Source organism: Phalacrocorax carbo, chromosome 7, assembly GCF_963921805.1.
Source record: "Phalacrocorax carbo chromosome 7, bPhaCar2.1, whole genome shotgun sequence".
Classification (NCBI taxonomy): Eukaryota; Metazoa; Chordata; class Aves; order Suliformes; family Phalacrocoracidae; genus Phalacrocorax; species Phalacrocorax carbo.
Window position 1 is genome coordinate 30724010 of NC_087519.1, and position 22359 is coordinate 30746368.

At 47.2% G+C, this 22359-nt stretch overlaps 1 protein-coding gene across 1 annotated transcript; it reads right to left on the reverse strand.

Annotated features, from left to right (window-relative positions):
• Positions 1 to 7878: 7878 nt before the first annotated feature.
• On the reverse strand, positions 7879 to 11220 carry ADIPOQ (adiponectin, C1Q and collagen domain containing). The gene is made up of 2 exons (XM_009510692.2): positions 10979 to 11220; positions 7879 to 10555 (listed from the first exon to the last, which is right to left on the reverse strand). Exons 1-2 carry the CDS (start codon positions 11190 to 11192, stop codon positions 10038 to 10040), a joined length of 732 nt encoding a protein of 243 aa, XP_009508987.2. The 5' UTR covers positions 11193 to 11220; the 3' UTR covers positions 7879 to 10037.
• Positions 11221 to 22359: the final 11139 nt, after the last annotated feature.

Consider the following 22359-nt stretch of genomic DNA (forward strand, 5'->3'; position numbering starts at 1 on the left):
AAGCACAATGAAAACAGTAGCACCAAGTGTCTTTTTATTGTGTTCCTGTACATTTCTTGACGTCCTCTGTTTCATCATGCAGTAGATGTTAAATCAGCATTCTGACACATACTCTGCTTAGTGTCTGACATTACAGTGTGTCCCTGAAGGAACAGTCTTGCTGTGGCAGTCTGCTTTTCCTTTTTAGTGCTCGCTTTGCTTAAAGAGGAACGGACTTCAAGCTTTCCTCATTGAAACCAATGTAAGCATTTTGACTGAGTGGTAGCAACTGTGTTTGGACTTTTTCTAGCTTTGGTGCTGTGTTTTCTCCAAACTAGATTTTGAGAAATGTGCTGCTGTCAGTAAACAGAGACTGCATTCTGGTCAGGTGCAAAAGGTGGAATAGAGGTAAGAAGCAACCCTTGTTTCCCTTGCTTTTTGAGCTGCTTTCTTTTACTGATGCCCAGATTTCTTAAGACGGGCACCTTTGGGTTTGGAATACTTCCTCGTCCTTGTTTTGTACAAATTTCTCCTTTGTTTTCCATTTGCCTGCCCTAATCTGTAAGAAACTCAAGCCTTAGGTTTGATCACAGCAGCAGAAGTGTATTCTATGATACAAATCCATCTTGAACAGTTGCTCTTCAGTATGAATGGTGTTCCAGTCCCATCCACCTTCTTTTTCAAGATAGTCAAAACCTCAGTGAAGCATTGGTTTGAAGGTGCTAATGGTGAATAGTTCTAGTTTTGTAACGTCATGTTGCTTGATCAAAACATGGAACCTATCTTCATGAAACTGGGTGGAGGCCAAATAACGTTTGTGGTCACCACAGCCTAAGAGCCAAGAGTTTTAATCCTGGATAGGATATAGCTAGCCATTGAAGGTAGGTATAGCTAACTCCTATTTGTGAAGCTTTCGCATCGTGATGTTTCATGTTAAAAAGCAGCACAAGTAGTACTGCTGGCACCTGGAAAGTGTGATACGCCTGTCTGTAAGGAAGGAACTTACTCTACGCGGTGTGTAAAGGTGTTTGGGTTAGTAAAATTCTTTATGAAGAAAGCTGCTGAATTTCACAAATGCTTTCATGCGGAGCTGATGCCACTCTGGCTGTAGCTACTGTGAGTTCTCTGGTATTACTTCCCAGCTGCTAAGCTTGCACTTAAATCTGATACCTGATGTGGATTTGTTCTCTCTGGATGAAGTGAAATGAAAGGGAAGTTCCTCAGAGGTGAATGGGATGATACAGAAGGTACGTATGCTCTATATGTCTGGAGTATGAAGTTCTCTCCTTTGCAATGAGATTGAGTGAGTGTGTATATAGCTTTATATTTCTAAAGAGAGCTCTCAGTGGGTAAGAACTCTCATCACGAACTGTAATTTCTTTGGGTCCCTTTTGGGACAGTATTAATATGGAAAGGCTAATCTGAAGAACAAAATACCCTTCACCTTCAAATGGTTTCTGTTATCATTTGCTAAGACTAATTAGTCTGCAGGCTATCGGCCTGTTGTCGGGAAATAATCACAAGATGTCAATCTCTAATAAAAATTTATTTAAAAGGCATTTGCCTGCCTTGGCCATTTCATTCACTGAGCTTTGATTTCTGTACTTTTTGTGGAGATCAACACCACTCATAACAGATGTTTCCGAGTGAAAGAATAAGCCTGTTCTAACAGCATTTTGCACACATTTAAACTGATGTATATTTATGAGCTGTTGGGTACTGATCAGTATTTCAATATCCAAATAAAGGCTCTAGTCTGAATAGATTTATGGAGGTACTGAGGTTAGTATCGTGAATTGTCCTACTGACTTCAGTGGCACAGCTGGCAATGTATAAAGCTGACCTTCTGCCTGAGTCTCGGCAGGATGAGGTCCTAAGTGCTAAAATGCTTTAGAAAGGGTGCGGCCAGTTGTGCAGCATGGATGAAAAGGAACGGCTTCAAAACACTTAAATGTCAGCCCCTTGCCTTTGATACATTCGCAAGGCCAATTCTCTGCAGGAAACTGCTGTCACGGTATATTCTTGGGAATTAAAATGCACAATCTATTTTGAGCTGAAAATAATCAAGTCATTGTGAGGGAAGGAAAGTTACCGCACTAAAGGAAGCTGGCTGTCATCTGTGCATAGCACTTCTGCAGTGCTTTTTCTGAGCTGGCTACCAGGTGAGCAGGGGAATCCAGTGCTCCATTGTGCTTCATGTGAGCAAGAACAGGCAAGCTCAGACCTGGTGTGGTAGTAGTGGGTTTTCCTTGGTTGCTTTGGAGGTTTTTTCCTTAGATAACTTCCAGGGAATGAAAAGGTTTTCCTTTCAATATTTTACTTCAATAATTGAATTGGAAGGTGTTTTTATCAATAAAGAAGGAATTGATTTAGATTAATAAATGGACATCTTGCTGCTTCCCCAGGGTGTTGGGAAGCTGGCAGGCATCTTCCTGCTCTCAATATGCAGTTGTTCAGCACATGAAAACATGCTGGACAGATGACAGTGCAGCCCTGTTCTCTGTGAGTCCCCCTGTCAGTGATGGGGCTGGAATGCAAGTGTCACATCGGGCTCTTGGAAAAGCACTAGCACAATGCAAGTCAGTCCTTGGGAGCAGGGATGGCTTTAAGGACAAGGATTTGCTTCCATGTTTTTACTTTGAGATTATTTTTTTTTTCAGTTTGACTTTTGCTTGCTCCAGTTGGCCTTTGCCAAGCAGCAGGGTCAGAATGCTAATCCAAATTACGACCTTTTTCTCAAGCTACTACAAGGAGTTCAGAGCAGAGGGAGGGAGGAGCAGAGCCTTCTAAAGCTTTTAACGTTGGAAAATAGGGCCTTTTTGGTGAATACTTTTTTCTTATTTATGGAAAAGTCAGTTTGCACGTAGCAGGTTTCCAGTCAGCTCTAACTTTAGCTGTGTTCACAGCATCTGGTCTGCAGAGATGACATGTATGTACAAACTTTACATAATCCTACGTGAACTCATGAAATTTAAACCTTTTGAGGGAATAGATCCTTTTTTGTATATTGTTATGAATAAACAGACAGCTGAGAATGTCATGTACGAGTTGGATGACTGAGCAAGGGAATAGATATGAACAAGGGCACGTCACAAAGCATCCCTGGTACAGACAGGAGCAGCCCCTTCCAGGGGAGTATCAGAATCCCCCTGGCCCGGCTGAGGATGCTTCATCAAGGACACCTGCAGAGGGGACTCCTGTGATTGGACAGTGATTCTGTCCTGTCGGATGGCTTCCTCGTCAAGGTGTGCCCCCACTCATGGCTCCCAACAAAGCCTGCCGAGCAATGTGCTGCTTCGGTCTTTTGGTCTCCTACTACTTTTAAGTTGCCTCTGCATCGCTGTAATACAGGTACTGTGGTGTGGGAATGCCCCTTCTCTGTGTTTCACCTTGTCTGGGACGACAGACCCACCTTGGCCTTAAAACTAGAATGGCTTCTTGAGATATCCCTGTCAAGGCAGCGGAGAAGCTGTGCTGTCCTGACTCCTTTGGGCAGAGCACTATGTTTTCACAGATGTCCAGGGGATTGGACAGATCTGGGTGTGTTGGTTATACCCCCTGTCCTTCCCTGCCTGATTCTCTAAGGGATTTAGAGAGGAGCTTCAAGTGCCCCCCTCCGTGATGCCTCTCCATAAAGCTGTCTTGCTTCTTGGAAGAGATCCCACATATTGCCTTGTGGGTGGGAATCCTCTGATATGCTACAGAGGAAGACATAGATGATGTTTAATGCTTCCATGTCACTGGGAATAAACCTTTCTTTCCCCTTGGAGTGACTGGAGAGTAACAAACTGCATCTGCATGTGAGGTCACACAACTGTCCTCAAACAGCACTGGTGTTATGTTGGGCTGGTATCCTGGGATGAGTCTAACGATGAGCTGAGGGTGGGTTTGCTGATTTACTATGCCATTGCAGGCTGAGTCTTTTCATCATGTACCTACATCTAGTACAAACACTATAAAACCATCTGGCAGCCTTGCTGCCAGCCTGGGTATGCTCAGGATTGGTTTCCTCCAGAGTATTTCAAAGGGTAAAATTTAATGGCATTTCCTGCATAGAAGTACAATGGCTGATTAGCTAAATGTAGTGCTTTATCCTGATCCCTCTGCCTTCTTCCATGCTGACAAGCCTCTAGCAATTTTATACTTCACAAATAAATACAAGTCTTGCAAGCAATTTATCTCTTGGAGCTCTTCATGTTTTAGTGCTGCTGCTATTTGTATTCCAATTAATTAATGGCACAAGTGGTTACACGGGGTTGAGGCACAGTTAGGCTCAGGCTATAATCGTGTTTAAAAGGGCCACGGATGTTTTTGCACGTTTTCCCTGCTGGATGAGACTGGCCTGTCTCTCCAGCTGTAGTCATGTTATTTCTCCCGAATTGTTAGTGCAGTGGCTCAAATCTTTCACTGGGGGATGTTCTTGCTTTCTGCCTTCAAGAGATCATGCTGCCTTCCTGCTGTGATTCTCTGAGCAGCAAATAGAGGGAGAGAAGAGTCAAACACAGCTGTCAAGACCAAAGGAGCTGAGCGCTCTCTTTACAACCTGTTCTAATTACAAAGTGGCAAATACGACCTCATTCTACATATTGGTTGTTATCTAATAGGAGATACTGGCAATGTTTATGCCCAGAGGCATTCCATTTGTGTGCCTGCAGCAGGACATTAGTTTCTAAAAGGAAAACCAGCCATTTAAACCTGCCGCAGCTAGAGAGGCAGTGAATAGCGAGACCTAACTTTGTACTAGCCACCTCTTGTAAGGATTGATTAAAAAAAACAAAAAAGCCAACCCCAAAACATTTCAATTTGTTGGAGGGCAGGTGATTCTGTGCCCTTTCAGCATGCCAGTGTCATTCTTGGCTCCTTCTTTACAAGATAATCGTATATTCAAAGCACTGTGCAGACCTCGGGAGCCAGCCCAGCCCTTGGGTATGTGCCTATTTTGTTCAGGTTTTCCTACCTCACAGGTTTATGAAGCATGGAGGAAGAGTGAAACCATAGCAGCTCAGTAATGGCAAAAGGCTGGATTAATTAGGGACTCCCCTGAGCTTGTCCCCCAGGACCTCATTACCCTCCTGAGCCCTATTTGCAGTTCTCCCCTAAAAGCAGTACAGGGCCAGCATGGTACCCTGCAGCTCCCTGCCCTTGTGCTTCTCTAGTCAGCCTGGCTGCGTGCCCTGGCACAGCAGAGCCAGGGAGGTGGAGGTGATATCCATAACTCATGCAGGGATTCGGGTTGTTCCTGGGCTTTAAGGACTCCTCACTGGCTTACAGTCTGGTGGGATAATTGCTGGCTATGCTCAGCTGCTGCTCCTGAAGATTGTTAGCACATTTTTGGCTTGCTGAGACCCCACATGCAGATATCTGCAGGGGCTGGGCAGCCTCAGGAGGCAGTAACAGAGGTGCTAAGGACAGTTTCAGGGCTTGACCTGAAGGTGTTGTTGCTGAGAGGGGTTTTTGTTTTGATTTGTGGTGGGGTTTTTTTGTTTTGGTTTGTTTTTTTTTTTTTTTGCCTGTCCTGCCCTGTGGCTGTACTTGCTTTGCTGATGGAGTGAGCCTCTGTTGGGAGCATTTGCCCTAGGTGAGCTAGGAGGGGGCTGATTGCTGCTCATGGGGGTGCAAAGTGGCTTTCTGGGTGGTGGCTTAAACTGGGATTTGGTCCTTGTTAGGGAGGTAAGTGTGTGTGTCTCTTTAGCTGAGTTCTGTAGAGCAAGAGTCTTACAAAGATTTGAGGTGAAAGACTTCATAAAGTAGTCCAAAACCCTAAACGGAGGGCTTTGATCCCTATTTCCATGCAGCAGGGGCTTGCCTTGTTCACAGACTGCTGCCTGGGCTGCACTAACTGGGGGGCTGGTCTGTTGTTTTGCTGGTTTTCAAGGTGCCTGGCTGGGACATGCATGAGCAATGCAGGCACCCTGCATGGAGCACCCTTTTCCTGTTCGGGGAGCTGGGAGGAAGGCAGTCCCTGTGCTCACATCCCAGAGGGTGGGTGTCCTGGCAAAGCTGCATTTCAGTATTTATGACTGACAAGGGGGAAAAGCCAGTACACAGAAAGCCTTGATGGTTTTCTTTAAAACCTCCCAAGTGCTTTGTCTTACTGTCTTTACAGGGGTTTCTTGATAAAACACACAGCATCAAAAGGATGTGCTATTCTCAAGCAGGATACCTCTGTTTGATTAAGACTTTAGCCTGGGATTCAAACCCTGAGGTTTAACCTTTTAAAGGGTGTTTGAAAATATCCTGTAAAAGACAGAAGTCTCTGCTGTGCTTTGGGCAGAGAGGAGATGAGAGGAGGCTTGTGCTGGATCCGCTCTGGTGCCCTCCTGCCCTGTCACAGGCCTGCCCTGGGTTACTGCATGGGCAAATACTCTTAAAAGGCAGGTGCTGCATGAACCAGGCTGCCCCCTTCCTTTATGCATCCTTGCTACTTACAGTGGCAACAGTACTTCTGCTCATCATAGCATGTATTTGGCGTGTCACTGCCTTGGTTGTGTTTGGAGTGCTGTGCGGGGTTTGGGAGAGAGTCCTTGCTCAAAGTATTTACGTGAGGGACCCAGTGTAAGCTGAAGACCACATGCTGTGTCATGCACAGGTGGGAGGAACTGAAATGAGGTCCCTGTGTCAGCCCCTGCAGTGGGAGAGTGTGGGGCGGCTCATCAGCCCACGACTGAGGAACAACTGGGTGCTTCTGATAGGAGTCATGTTCCTGTTTTTCTGCATCTATTTTTGGTGAAACAAATATGTCCCTCAGTGAGCAGCCTGACTCCTGCCCTGACAGTGAGAGGTCAGCCCTTCAGCTCCCCATGCTGGAGCCAGAGTCCTCAAACACTTCCAGTGCTGAAACCCTGCTTGATGCTCCCAGGGAGCAGAGCACTGCAACCCCCTGTGACTCTGGTTCTGATGTTCCCACACAGCATGCAAGGAGGCAGGTGACTGCGCATGGGGCTGCTGCTCACAAGGGAATTTGGAAAAGCCATTTCCAGGGTGATAAAGAGGCTGCATATTTAACAAATAAGGTTAAAGACTTTATGTACAGCATTCTTGTGGAGCTTTGTTATCTCATGGTCTGTGATAATGTGCATATATGTACATACAAGACACATATTCTACTCATATATGAATATAGTGGTGACTGCAATATTGGGTAACACTTCTTCTGGATACACAGCCCCAAGGACCCCCACCCTGATGGCTGTGACAGGGGAAGACCCAGGACCAATGCCAGAGCCAGGCTTTGAAACAGGGACTTCCAGGCTGGGTCTCTGCTGCAGGGCTTGTTTTGGTCCTTCATGTAGCCCTCTGCCGTTCCACTACCAAGGTGGCTAAGAGGCTGACCAGGAGTCAGTGGTGACCCTGGGCTTCTCCTGACGTGCTGATCATCACCACAAGGTCTGACAGCATCTGCAAGCATCCCGAATGGAGTGAATTTTGATGTGGGATGATGCAGCGTGCTAGCATGGGGTTCACTGAGACTTCACCATGAGGGCCAGCGTGGCCCAAGTTTCTAATACGTGCTACATTTCTCGCACTACAGCCATGGTGACTTGAGGTAGGAGATGCTGTTGGCCTGAGTGGAAGTCATATCAATGTGGGTCATGCTGGTGATGGGACTGTTGCAGGGGCTGGTGGGAAATCCTGAACTCTGCCCTGGCCTAAAGCACATAGCATCAGATATTCGTGGCAGTGTGAAAAGCCATGTCTAAGCCTCTGAGTCCTGGTCTACAGGATAAAACTGTAAGCATATTTGCTCCTGCTGTGTGGCAGCAATGAAAGGAATAATTTGTTTTGGGTGCCTCTTGGGAACTAGTCTTTAAATTAGTATTTCTTCCTAGTGTTTATCCTAAATGCCTCTTAGCACTTTGGTTGTTTCAATTTTCCCTGCCTTCAGAAAATCTATCTGAAGATATTTGAAAAAAATACTGCAAAAGCTCTGACTTGCTTCTTTCAATTTAAGCCTCTTGTGCCACTTGATCAAGCAACTGCTGCATTTATAAATCTCCCTTTGTTTATGGATTAGTTTTTTTGAGTTTGTTTGTGTGTGTGTTGGGTTTTCTTGGCGTTTTTTTTTTCCTTCTCCCTGTTCCCTTCCTATTAATTCACACAATAGGAGCAGGGTTTTTTCACAGCATGATCAGGGTTTTCCAGCATGATCAGATTGAGCATTAGTTTGGGCCTTGCTAAATCTAGTATGCTTAAAGCCTCTCCCTCTGGCTGGCGAGTCAGGGTGGATTCAGGCACAGTGGTTTTGAGGAAACAGTCTGGAAACCAGAGCTCATCTTATCCAAAAAGGAGGAAATACAGTGCAAGGTGGGGAGATGCTAAAGCCTTGATGAGAGGTAGAGGGTGGGGAGTTTCTTGGGAAAGCAAAAGGAGGGTGTCCCTGTGTGTGCCAGCCTAAAGTGCTCCCACCTTGCTGGCAATTTTTTTTTTTCCTGGGATGTCTGGCAAGGCTGGAATAAAATCCCTTTCTTAAAACCCTTCCCAACGACACATACAAAAATGCAGGCCCATTTTCATTCAGAGGAATCTTTTATTGTTGTTATTTCTAATGTGGTAATGCACTGGAGTGTAGAAAATGCTGCTGCTGTTGGAAGTAATCTCAGTTGAAGCTCTTAAAGCTGTTTTGTGCTCGTAATAACGCATTAGTTCTGATCTGTGTTAGCTTGTTCTGAAGCTTAATGGGAGTCTTCTTTGAATGTATCTGAGAAGCCATCAAATCCTCTTTTACTAAAAGTCAAGCAAGCTCCTTGGAAAGCAGTTTGATGGGACTACTGCTAATCTCAGCCTTAATACTCTTTGACCAGTAAGGTAACTTTGCCAAGAGCTGGGGCAGGTCCTGGGGCTGTTCATGGCATGAGCCTGCTAAACGAGGGAGGTTGCACCACCACCTGAAGCTCTGCCCATCTGGTGTGCAAAGCATTGCTTATGGCACACTTGTGGTGTGGAAAAGTAGAAACATGGTTGCTAGATCTCAACTTCTGACTGCACTTGGGAGCTATTCAGAGGAGAGATGGGACAGGATCCTGCCAGCTTGCAGATGGAAACTGTAAGATGCTGCTTGTGTGACCCATGCTGGTGGCCTCTGGGCTGAACACGTACTTGTGCCATCACCTCCAGTGCCAGGGGAGTGATTTGGGAATGGACACCTCCACCCTGGGGTTCCCTCTGCCCAGGAGCCTTGAGAGACCTTCTGCTCCCCCGTCAGGCACAGTGTTTGTAGGGTTCCTACTGGCATTTCTGAGCATCACAACTGTGCAGCCAACACATCTGTGACCACCTCAGGACCCCCAGAGCCATGCGGTCAATGGGCTGCTTTTGTTGTGTAGCCTCACTGGTGTTCGTAAGGCTTTTCAGATAAATCAAAAGAGTAGATCCCTGCCCTAAATGAGCATGCTATCTACATTAGAGAAAATTATAAGGGATAAACACAAAAGGAAAATCAAAGGATTAAAATCAATGAAAGTTAATAATCTGAATATATTCAAAGATCTGGGCTAAAGAAGGGAGACAATAGACCATGGGTGGAAGTCAAAGGCCATAATAAGACAGGGAGTTACGATGGAAAAAACAGAGCCATCTATTCCAGCTGAAAACAAGAGCAGAAATAGCTTTCATCAATAGTCTTCTCCCTCTTCTACTCAAATTTTAAAATGCTGGCTAAAATGTTTAAATGTATTTAGGTAGTTTAAAAAGGGAAATTTAGAATGTGATATTCAAATTTAAGCTGTTTTTTTTTTTTTTCTCTTTGCAGTTTTAAATGTAAGAAAAGGTTAGCCCATCTTTAGAGTTACCTTTTCATGATGTGGCAGGAGTGGTGTTTGACTTTGGGCCCAGGTTTCCACAAGGAGAGCAAGAGCTGAGGTAGGAGTGAACTCTTGGTCCCATGGAAGTCACTCATGTATAACCTCACTGACTTTTCAGGTAATAGGGTCCACCCTTGGCAATTGTTGCCCCTGCAAAAGGCAATTTTCTTGTAAATACAGTATAGCTATAGTTCCAGTGCCCCAGAATGCTGACTGGGGTTAAGCCACCTCCTCCTCGCCTATGCAGCACCCCTTGCTTTAATGGGCATCCAGGTCTGGGTACAGGAGGAAGCCCATGAAAGTGGAATCATTGATGTTGTCAGCGTAGATGCCATTGTTGTCCCCCTCCCCGTACACCTGAAGCCAGACCTCATCTCCAGCGTTGAGGTGCAGCAAGACGGAGCCACTCGCTTGGTCAACATTATTCTTCTGGAACTGGTCATAAGTGAAGATCACCGCCTTGTCCTTCTTGTAGAGGCTGACCTTGACATCTGTCAGGTAAACTGTCAGGTGGTAGGCGAAGTAGTACACACCAGGGATGCTGCAAACAAACTTGCCGGTGCTGGTGTCATAGTGGCTCTGCTCGTTGTAGAAGATCTTACTGAAGCGGATGGGGACATTGGGGTGGGGTGCTCGCTCCGTCAGCCCCACACTGAAGGCAGAGCGGTAGACGAAGGCACCTTCACCCTTCTGTCCTGGGTATCCCGGAAATCCTCTTGGCCCTTCCCGCCCTGGGAGTCCTATTTCGCCTTGGTCACCTTTGGGGCCTTGCACACCTAGGGGACAGAGTGGGGATGGGGAGTTGTTTGCACTGTGCTGGCAGCCACTATCCACCAGCCCAACATGTGGAGGGGGCTGTGGCATGAGGATCTGCTCGGCAGCATGGGGCAAGAGGTGGTGTCCCCTGAGGAAAGGCTGGATGACCTGAACACCCCCCATGAGCTGAGTCAGTGAGTGGAAATCCCGCTCACCCCCCAGGTTGTGTGCAGAGCTGCTGAGAGCAGCACATTTGAAAAAAACATCATTAATTGGAAAAACAACCACCAAACCAAACTCTTTGACATGGGATGTGGAATCTCCATCCCTGGAGGTACTCAAAAGCCATCTGGAAAATGTTTGGGCGTGGCCCTACCAGATGTGATTCCTGCCAGGGCTGCTCACAGGCTCCAGCACCAACATACCCCCTGCTCCTCACCAACCTTCCTCTCCTTTCTCTCCCTTTTGTCCATCTTTTCCATCTTTCCCGTCCCGGCCGGGGAGCCCGTTGTGACCAGGGTAACCAGGCGCTCCTCCCATCCAGTTGGCACATGGCATTTTGGGGTCAGGCTGGACCTCCTCGGTGCCCACCTTTGTGCAATGGGGTGCCACCAGCAGCAGCAAGCAAAGGAGGAAGCCTGCTGGGACCCTCATCATTGGTTCTTGATGTGGACAACGGCTTTGTTAGCTCTAAAGATTAATGGGGCGGAAAAAAAAAAGTTAAGAAAACCCCCACCCTTGAATAATGGAGAGGCCCAGAAAACTAAAGTTTGAATCAACATGTCCAAAGCAAATCAGTTCTGCTCACCCCAAGGGTCCCTCTGCATCCAGCATGATGCTCGTGTGAGCTCCATGAGCCAAGACAGAATGGGGCTCCTGGGAGCACTGTGGACCTCAGCCCGGGAGCACATCCAGCATGGGGAGGAGTAAATGCCAGAGTTACTCCCCTGGGGCTCACAGGCTCTTTGTATGGGCACAGATGTAGCTCCTGACTGACCATGGCAGATGCCAGCGTATCCATGGCCGATTTCTTTGCAAAGCTCTGCTCAATTAGCCATGATATGCTCTAACTTCTGCCTGGCTGAGTGAGCAGCTGCTTGGAAGTTCAGGTCTGGCAGAGTCTGTCTTAAAACCTCAGAAGCCTTTAAATCACCTGCTCAGCTTATCACTGCATGTAGAGATCACTAACCTGAGCCTATTTAGTGTGAACAGAAACTACAGCCAGGCTTTCCACCTCTGAGCAACTGTATGGAATAATGATACTGTTGGTTTTTTTTTTTCTACCCAAATTATGATTTTGGATTATGGGAAGACAAGTTGCACAGCACTTAGGCACTGTGGGGTCATATTCTTTAATTTAGTCGTTTCGCTAGTCAGAGCAATTAGTGAGGCCCCCCAGAACCAGGTTGGTGATGACACCCTACAGCCAGCCTGGGGCTTTGTTTTGATGCTCCCAGAAATCATGAGGACCTTGGTGGGCTTTGGGTCAGGCTTTTAGGAAACAGATATTTTAGAATTATTGTTGTTGTGTGATGCTGCTCCCTGGGCAGAAATTATACCCTGGAACAATAAAGGTATCCTGTTATGAGGATTGTAAGTGGCATAATAGGCAATAAAAAGTGAATAACAGCATGGCCATTAGAGTCCCTCAGCTCTGTAATTTCCAAGAAAAATAATATTTCAGAGCAATTCCTTTGTAGGGTTGATTTTCCTATGCAAGCTATTTAAATATAATATTTTAAATTATATCTTATTAGGTCTTGTGTAGTTGTTTCAGAGGAAGAGGTTATTGTGATTTCAGTTTTTGCAGGATATTGGGGGAGGCTTTGAAGAAAACTTCAAAGCTCTGCTTTATGACCACAACCAGAACCTTAGGCAGTGTTCCTGTGTCTCTGCACTTTGGGAGGCAAAATGTCCTTTGCAACAAGGGATGTAGCACTCGCCCATGAACCAGGGTGGACAAGTGAAAGAGATGTCTGTAAAATCCTAAAAGTGGCTTGGTTTGGCAAGCAAGGGTGTGCATATTTGGGCACCCAGTGACATGGCCACTTTGCTATGTCCCAGTGGATGGCACTAAGCAGAGGGACCCCTGACCCCTACCTGGGTCCCCTCTGGCTTGGCTGTGTCCATGCATCCCTCCAAAATCAGCATGGGCTGTCTGGGGGCATCTAACTGCATGAAGACATGCTAGTATTCAATAAAAATCTGCCTCAAAATTGTGTTTCTTGAGTTGTTTTGTCGTGATTTTGTTGGGGTTAGTTCTGTTTTATGCTGCCTAGAACTCAAATATCATTAAAATTTTAGCAACGTGTATCCCAGAGCTAGGTCTTCTGCTGATGCAAAATAAAACCCTCCTTTAAGTTCAAAAGTGGTGCAATTTTGAGGCAGCCCGAAGCAGGGCTGCAGGGAGCTTTCCTGACAGATGCCTGTCCAGCTTGCTCTGAAAGGCTCGAAGCGGTGCCTGTCCCATGGCACCCCTGTGTGGCTTTTCACTGTGGACACATTACACAATCTAGTTTCCCCCTTTCTCATAGGAAAAGTGTTGTGATATGCAAATAGAAAACTACTTCTATTACTACAGTTTGACTCAACCACAAGTGGTTTCCTTGTTTGAGAAACGAAGCAGTTTTCTGGCATAAGTATATCTTACAAAGGGAAAGGTTTAAGCTAATACTGCTGGGTCTGAGCTTAAGCTCTGGTTTAGGTATGATATCCCTTTCCTATATCTTTCCCATTTATTTTTGTCTTTCCATCTGATGCTCAGCAGTGTAAGGCAAAATAATCTGCTATATTTGAATGTCAGTTGTACCTTTTGGACAAGTAATAGATGCACTAAGTGCTCTTGGTGGCTTTCGGTTAATAGAGTAGCTTCCAAGGGAATAAAAGCTCATATGCATTATACAAAGCTTATTAATTTATCAGCAGAAATCAGCATGCCATCCATAAGAACAATGTCATTCATCAGTGGTACATAGTGATTCAGACCATGGTTCAGAATTTAAATACTACATAACTCTATTTAAATATTACATATTTACATATATAAATAAAAGAACTGTTTGCACAAAGCATAAAAAATTCATCTGTTTTCCAACTCCAGTATTTTCTTCAAAGGGTATTAACCAGGGGTTTGGCTTATGTTGATCTTTTTTTCTTTTTGTAATTGCTTGTAGCATAGTTTTTGCTGAAGTTTCAGCAGTGACTTGCTCCAGGGGGCCCACACCTCTGAATCTGGGTGGTGCAGGTTTCTGGCAAGGAGCTGATATGACCCAGGGAGACTTGGAGCAAAACCAGTCTTCCCGGGAGTCTTTGAGGAAAGAGGTGACTCGAAAGGTACCAGTGCAGTACTTGCTGTTATAGCCATGTAGTTTTTAACTGCTGTTCCTGACTGCTTTTGATTTAAGAGTTTTGATCTCTAAATAGTGTTTCCAAAAACAGGAGTATGAATCTAAGGGAGATCAGCTATTCTTGATTTAAAATAGTCACTGGCTGTTCTGAGAATAACTCTAAGAAAGGGAACTTCTCGTGAACAGAAAAGTCTGTCTGTCTGATTCAGCCCAAAAGAAGAGAAAATCCTGAACTTAGTAGGAGAAAAAAAAAATCATGCTTACCAGCTGCTTTGAGTCCTAGTTGCCTTGCTGCAGTCTCTTTAGAAATGAAGTCTGGCTACTGCATCACTATCCCTAAGGGCACAGGGAGCTGTCAGCTCAGACACTGCCTTTTCCATTTGCTGTTGCGTGTGCTGACCTAAAAGTTGTGTTTTCCTGTTAATTTTTCCTGGCCATCACTTAAGTTTTGGACCACTTATATAATCTGGTTGCACTGGAATAGCTTACAAAGGTAGCCTTAATGGGGAAAAGATGGGTTTGGGAATTTGGTAGGATCTGAAGGAGCAATGGTTTGCTGGAGAAGCACATGTGAAAACCTGATCATCCAGGGCTGGGCTTGTACAGTGCAAAGCTCCTGCTCCATGTAAATTGGGAAATGTTGTTAGTAACTGATGGATAAAGTGTGTCTACAGTCTTGCATGCACTCAAATTTTTTAATTTTTTTTCCAATGTGTTACTAAATGAATTATTGTGTGAAAAGTTTTCTCCTTTTAATGGCAAGGGCAATAGTTCCTGCCTGGAGGCTGCTGCCGCACCAAAGAAGGGCAAAGCTGCCTGAGGCGAAGGGTAGTGCTGGGGGAAGAGGTTCATCTTAAGCCAGCCAAGCACGAGCCAGTGCTATTGTAAATCGTCAGAGTAATTTCAGCCCTCTGATAGCTTTCAACCTATCACACGTTTTGGCTTTAGGTCAAAACAAAGTCTTTTTTTTCCCCCTGTGTCTCTCTCCTTCCAAAACAGAGGTTGAACTCAGAGAGTGGAGGTTTTACTCTCCATCCTCTCTGGAGCAGTTCAAGGTTAGCTAAGCGTGCAAACCTGGGCTCGCAAAAAATAGTGTGATGCATGTTGTTACAGCTGGGTGTGGGGAGCCGGTGCTGGGGAGCTGGTGTCCTTGGGAGAGGGGAAAGTCATCCAAGTGAATGCCAGCAGGACAGTATCCCAAATTACTGAGTTGATGTAAAGACCTGGCTATCTGGAAAGACTAAAAGGATGTATAAATCAACCCATAAATTATTTCTTATAGGTAGAGCTGGGAGTCAGCAAGGGTGAATTTTGAAATCCTGAGAAGGGTGCAGAAGGGAGGAGCCACAGGACGGCTACTCGCTGCCTGCCTTATTTTGGTCAAGCCCTTAGCCCAGCATTTGAAGAATTTGATTTTTATTTTTTGGGGGATGATGCTTTTTCCATGCAATGTTGAGATTTAAAACAATCCCTCATGCAACCCCAGTAAAATATGACAGAGATCTAATTGGATCTGTTGTTTTCCTCTATATGTGATTTGCTAGAACCATGTGTGTGTTTGTGCGCGTGTGGTGCCAATGTTTCTGTTCAAGTCTCATCTCCTGAGCAATGAATGGAGGAGCAGGATCTTGGAACTGAAATAGGAACTTTTTTTGCAGTGGAGATGAGAGGTTTTCAGTTGCCTCTGCCCAGGGTGTGAGCAAGACAAGCCTGGTTTCACTGCCAACTCTTAGCTTGAATACCAGAATGCATGATTGGGGTATTTATTAGGCTGCCAGGACTTTAAAATTGGACCTGACATGCTTAACAGGTAGCACTGCAATTACCTCATGGCCTTTCAATTCAGTTGTTAGGAAAATACCACAGTGATAAATCTTTCAGTGGTCCATCAAACAGCCTCCCAGACATTATCCCTGCCTCCCAGAAGAGGGGTGGAAGTTTATCTCTGTGGGTACAATCAGCTGATCAACAAACCCTGACACACTCGCTTGTGGTTATGTTGTCTTACACACTTGTTTTGTGAGCTGGTGCTGGCTCCTGTTCCCACTGCAGAGGGAGATATTGTTCAATCCAATGCGCTACTTCTGCCTGGGTGATAGGAAAACAAGGTGACAAGCAAAACCTGCCACCAAATGCAGACTGGATGGGCAGTGCCCACAGCTGAGGTGTTTAGAGGCAGCAGCTCATGTTGGAACTGGGGGGGTCTTTGGCACAGAGAAAGCTGCTGTCCCCAAGTCCTGCAATACCTTCTCCTTTCTGCACCGCAGTCACCAGATCTCCAGGGCAAGACATGTTGCCCATACCTAACTCGGCTACAAACCTTGTGCTGAGCCTGACCTTGCTTTCTCTCTTGGATGTGATACAAGCCTGCAAATAAGAAAAATACGAAACCAACTTGATGGATTGTGGATCACAGCTTTCACTAAGAATTAAAAATAAGCATAAAGTTATGTTTAGCCATCTGTAAACAGGAATAAAGTAGAGCAGGGGGCTCATTATCAGCTGTGCTTCATCAGTGCAGTCACGATCCCTGCTGGTGCGATCTGATGGGTGAAAAGCCGCTTTGGCTGGGGGAAGTTCAGGATGGCTGCCTCAGGAGGAGGTTGGTGGCTGCCCAGGCCAGCCTGGCTCCATGGGCAGGATCTGTGCTGTGGGGGCCAGAGGAGACCCCAACTGCCCACTGTTGTCCTCCCCCAGCGGGGTTGAACCAGCACCACCCCGGAGCACAGCCCATGGGATCCCTTGTCCTACTGGTCATCCCTTCCTGAGGCTGCTGTGCCCCCCTCAGCGCCAGGGCTGGGGCTCCTCCGCCGGGAGCTGTCCCCTGCCCTGCTTGAGCTCACTGTCCCTCCGGGACGCCTGGCCCTTCCCTCGTCTTTCTGCTGGCCCTGGATACTGCACGTCCCAGAAACAACACACATTCCCCACTTTGCTAAAAACGGCAAAAACTGTTTATGGCATTTAGCAGGCTGGCTGACAGGCTGTTACGTGCTATTTTTGTGCTGCCCAAGGCTGTGTGCAGCAGAGGGACCACAGTCTCCATGCCAGGAGCACTGCTGGCTCTGTCCCTGGGCACCACCAGCCAGCACTCCTGGGCGAGCCGGCTCACCACTCCATGGCAGCCCAGCCAAGTCGCCTGTGCAGCCAGACAGACCCTGTGCCCATCCCCGCTGGTGCTCCATGGGCACCTGCATCAGGTGCAAGATGGTGCTGAGTGCTGAGGAGCCAACTCCAAAGAAAAAGCAGTAAAATGGCCTTTAGCACTGGTGCCACTGTCAGCAAGGACCTTAGCCAGAAACTGCAATTTTCCATGATCCCATGCATTGCTGTGTGCCCACCCCTTCCCCATATAGCATTGTACTTCCCTTTAGCAGCTAACAATTTATGGGAAAGAGGAGTTCTCTCCCTGCGGGCAGGCTGGAGGGTGTCAGCCTGGTCCTGCATGCCCTTGGGGCTGCTAAGCCCCTACTCCAGCAGCCTGGCTCCTGTGGGCTCTGTCATGCTGGTGGGTGCACCTTGTGCAGCATGGCATTGGGCTGCTGCAGCCATTTGCATCCCCCACAGTGCTGCTGGGGAGGCACGAGGGCCATTGGCATGGCACATGGTGCAGCCACACCTGTTACAAGTTCATGGACCCTGATGTTCTCACTGTATTATCCTACATGAGCCCAGGGAGGTGGCTTAAGTCCAGGGACAGGCCAACCTGGCAGCAGTGGCCAAGGAGGGCTGTGCAGGTGCAGTGCAGGTTGTGCCAGCCTGCAGGAGGGGACAAGAGCTTTATGGGGCTATTATGGAAGCCTAGAGGAGCTGCACATGGTGGGTTGCTCACCTAAAGCGATGGTAGCACGGGTAGGGTGGTGGAGGGGACAGGTGCCCCATGGGTACATGCCATGGTGGGGATGCTGAGCCAGCATTTGGGGCCACTGGAAGCCAGAAGTGTGGAGGGGACGCACCCTGCTTGGCCAGGCAGGGGGAGACCTGGCCCTTCCCCGGCTGCAGGACCATGGGACATGCCCAACGCCTTTGCTTTTGCAGGATGAATCCGTCCGCTTCTCGGCAGCAGGGTTACTGATTTTTCAGCCCGTTTCACATGGGCAAACAGGCTCTTTTTTTCCCTGCAATGGCCAGCTCGGGCAGAACAGCTCCAACAGGCTTGAGCAACAGCATGTTTCTCTTCTCCGTGATTGCAAATAAACTTCCCTAGCCTCAGGGGATCCCTGCTTGGCTCCCGGCGAGGGATCTTGGCGCAGCAGGGTTTCCCATACCAAAAGGGACATTGAGATGCATTTGCTAAGGAAACATGGCTCTGTAAATACTGCTCAAAGCTCCTTTTATTAACGTTATAGCTGTCCTAGGATACTTGTTTCTGCACTGGTAGTTTGGGGCGCTGGTTTGGCCTCACTGGATTATGCCAGGGAAATGCAGCCAAGTGCCCATGTAGAGTGTTATGCATTACTCCATCCAGCTCCCCTCCACCCTCACACCAACTTGCAGCTGAGCCAGGTACTGGCTTCTTTCAGTACAGGCTGGTCTTGTTCTGGGACTCATTCTGGGCTGGGAAAAGGCTGGGCAGGGAACAGAGTAACAACCTCAGTGATCTGGTATGCAGAGCACTCCCCTGCAACATCCCCTGCCAAAATGTCCTCCACAGATTTCACTCCCAGCAGTGACTGCATCTTTCCGACGAGGCACCTGAGAGTGTACCTCTGCCCAGCTAGCTCTCCCCTTCAGCCTTGCTCCACAGGTTGAGCTGTTAATGAGGTATTTAAGGAGATTTATACTTGCCAATTAAAATGACACCACATTGCAGGCAAGGAAGGAGAGCTTGCAGTTGATAATCACGCAGCCCCCTGAACTCTACTTGCATTCATCGAAAACACATTTTTACAAAGTAGATAAATTATTTATTAGAAGAACATTTCTGAATAATTCAGGCACGGAGGAGAGCAGTTTCCTTTGCACACATGAATTTCCTCATTATCCAAGTCAGCCAGGCCCCTCGGCTGTGAGGTTTGGATAATAGATCGTGCTAACCACCCTGGCACCACACGCCTGGCCGAGCACTGCCTCAGCCAGCAGGACCAGGGCCTGATTTACAGTGATACCCCAAAAAGGGCTGCTGTTCACTCAGTGGAGAGCACCAGGAGGACACACCAGGGTTTCCTCCAGGCATCTCAGTAGAGATGCTCCTGCAATTTCCATCTGCTGGACCCAGCCAGGCCCTTTCCCCTTGGCGTGTGTGGGCTGTGGGGTGGAAGGGAGCCGTGGCCCCAGCCAGCTGAAAACAGAATGGAAGAGAAAAACTTCAGTTTGTTTGGGGCTTTGTAGTATCAGTGCAATGTGGTGGAGGTAATCCCAACTCAACTATCCTGGGCTCCCTGGTCCACATTACTCTTCCACCCTTTTTAAAGGGGTGTTTTCCCCCCAGTCCCCTATTTTTTATTAGTTCTGGTTGCTGAGGGGCAGCACTCACTGCTCTTGATTTGGGGTAACAGTGTTGCTGGAGTGTCTGAAGGAGCTGCACAAACACGACGAGCGTATTTTTTCTGGGTCTGATGGGAAGGGGGAGGGGACATGCAGAGCCCTGTAACCCTGAGCGGTTTGGCAGAGACTGTACTGGGGCACAGTGCAGGCATCAAGGGGCCACAGGATGCTGGGGCCACAGGATGCTGGGGTTTCAGGATGACCCCAGCTCTTCCCACAGCAGCCAGTTAGGATTTAGGACTTCTCGCAAGCGGATTTTCTTTCCTTCTCTCTGTCCCTTCCCTCCTTTTATCCCCCGTTGCAAACAGGACAGTTGCTTTCACTGCAGGCAGGCGTGTGGGTGCTAGTGTACCTGACTCCTCCAAATGTGGCCTCAGGCAGGCAGGGTGCAGGCAGGGCTCACTTGGCTCTGTAAACTGCAGCCCTCGTCTGCTGTGTTTGAAAGCACTGCCTGGTGACAGGCCAGCACCATCCACATGCACATCCACCCCGCCACTGGGGTGAAAGTCATGAGCCAATGAGTGAGATAACACCCTCCATCATGCTTTTCTTTGCTTTATATAAATACAGAAGAATAATTTTTGGCCATAATGGTTTTTCCATTCACTGCAGTATTGATCCAGAGCCCTGCTTTTTGCAGCATGATGGATGTGATCACAGGGCAGTGGGGCAGATGGGGTGGGCACTAGCCCACTGGGTTTTGGAGTTGTTTTCCCTGTGCAGGACCTTCCTGCATTGTCATTCAACTGCCAACAAGACTGAGTCACTGTATTGTCAGGCCGGGAGACCAGTCCCTGTGTACCTTGCGGAGGGTGTGTGCTCAAATTCGATAATACTTGCTTCAAAGTACCAATGAGGTGCTAAGAATAACAGTTTGCTTGTTTCTGTCATCACTTATAAATCTAATCACTTAGCAGTGAGGATGTGATTAATTAAAGGTGTTACGAATCTTACATTATCTATAAAATGAAATATTGTGGAATGAGTGATGCATATTTCACCAAGAAATTGTAAATCTGATAAAAAATGATTACTATATGTTTTTACTCCAGGCGTTTCACGGTATAAATCATCATGAAGTGCTCTTTGGGAAGTCGCAGAGAATGATACATCCATGGCACTTTTGTTAGGGCATTTCTTTGTGCTTAGAAGAAGGCACTTATGGTTGCTGTAGGGCTAATAAAAGACTTACGATGCCTTCAATTATTCATTTTTATAAGTGCTTGTTCTCCTGACCTGAAGACCCAAAACCACACTGTGACTGGTTTTATCAGTAAACTGTTTTTCTTCCTGGAATCAAATGACTTTGCCTCCGCTGCAGACTTTGCCTCTCTTCCATATAAAAGACAATGTCATTTCACTCTCAGCTATCACAACAATTTATATGTTTCTTGCTTTGGAAAGCACCTTGCCATGTGGCAGCCTGGCCAGCTGACCCGGCAGCCTTTGTTCACACTTGGGCTGCAGCATCTTGCCTCGTGTCTGCCAGGAGGTTTATGTGCAAGCTGGAGAAGCAGATCTGGCAGCCAAGAGCAGACTGAGGGCCTCAACACACTGTCACTGCAGACATGCTGAGGAACTTTGGAGGATGTATTCAAAGCATTGTGTTCACTACAGTAGGCTGTGGTCAGCAGCCCCAGTTAGAGCTTCCTCCTTCATGCTTACAACTCAGCCTGGGCAGAGGAGCACTTCCTTCAGCGGCAGACAAAAATCTTTACAAATGCACATGCAAAACATACAGTGGTTTGTGTCAGTGCCCCTGAGCTGGTGCTCAGTCACGGCAGGATGCCAGGGACCCTCCGCTCCAGGTGCACAGCCATGAGACCCTTAGTGTTGCTCATCTGGGCTTTGCGAAAGCCTAGTACCCCAGCCCACACAGAAATTCTGTGGGATTGGGCCCCCAGATGACCCACAGGCAAACTAGATGTTCTGAACCCTCTTGCTATCACACAGCAGTTCCTGCCATGCCCCCGTGGCTGCCCTCCCCTGGCAGGACAGGCACCCCAACTGTGAGCCTTGGGGTACCCCGGCATGCCGGGCTGAGATCCTGCTGCCTTAGCATCATGAGAGCCTCCTCCAGCAGAAGACATGGAGCTAGACTGGCAAGCAGGAGTGAAAGTACTTCTGTATTAAACCATATTTTCTGGTGTTCCTTTATAGGTTTTTAATGTGATTCGTATGTCCCCGCCTGGCCCGCTGCCCACAGGCAGGCACTCCCCTTCCTCCTGCTCCTTGCTGCAGTGTTTTCTGTGGATTAGGTTTAACTGGATAAATTCATCTCCTTTTGTATTTATAACCCCTATGAGGGTAGTGTCTTTAACAGGGACTTTCTTCTTGTTGCTTTGGCAAAGCAAGTTCCAGCTCCTCACTGTGTTGACACTGAGATTCTCTGAATAGCAAAGACAGAAAAGGAAAAGGATCTAAGCTGTTTCTTTTTTATTTTTTTTTTTTCCAGGCAGCTACATGTATCCACCTCACAGAAAATTCCCCCCCAATACTTCAGTTTTTTATTTTTCATATGCTTGCATCCTGGAGGATCTGGCTGTGAAGCATGCTGGCTCACTGATGGAGATGGGGACATCAAAGAGTCTATTTGACAGGAGGAGAGGAGCAAGAAAGGGGCTTTTGCTTCTCCACAGACAAAGAGGAAAAATTAAGGAAATTCAAAGAATCAAAATGAGGCATGATATAGGTATTCATCATGGGAAACACCCCAGTACCTGACATCTGGGACTGCAGTGGGTCTATACTGACCTTACAAGTGGTCCAGCTAAAAAGTGTAATTTAATTTCTATCATGGCAAAAGCCATTCCTGTGCCTGATCAAGACTGCTGACTTGAGGCAGGAATAAGTACTTGTGGCATTGCCTCATTTTCCCAAGGCAGGGCAGAGCACAGGTGCCTGCTGACCCTGGGCTCTTTCCCAGCCTGCTGGCTCTCTCAGCAGAGAAACCCTTGAACAGACTTCCCCTTGGTGGCTTTGGAGGCGACTGC

What these genes read in the sequence shown, in the direction of transcription:
- ADIPOQ (XM_009510692.2), bottom strand. Translation starts at nt 11,192, where the DNA reads ATGATGAGGGTCCCAGCAGGCTTCCTCCTTTGCTTGCTGCTGCTGGTG. An exon ending in GGGAGAGAAAGGAGAGGAAG is followed by an intron (nt 10,556 to 10,978) that starts GTTGGTGAGGAG and finishes TCTGTCCCCTAG; the next exon opens with GTGTGCAAGGCCCCAAAGGT.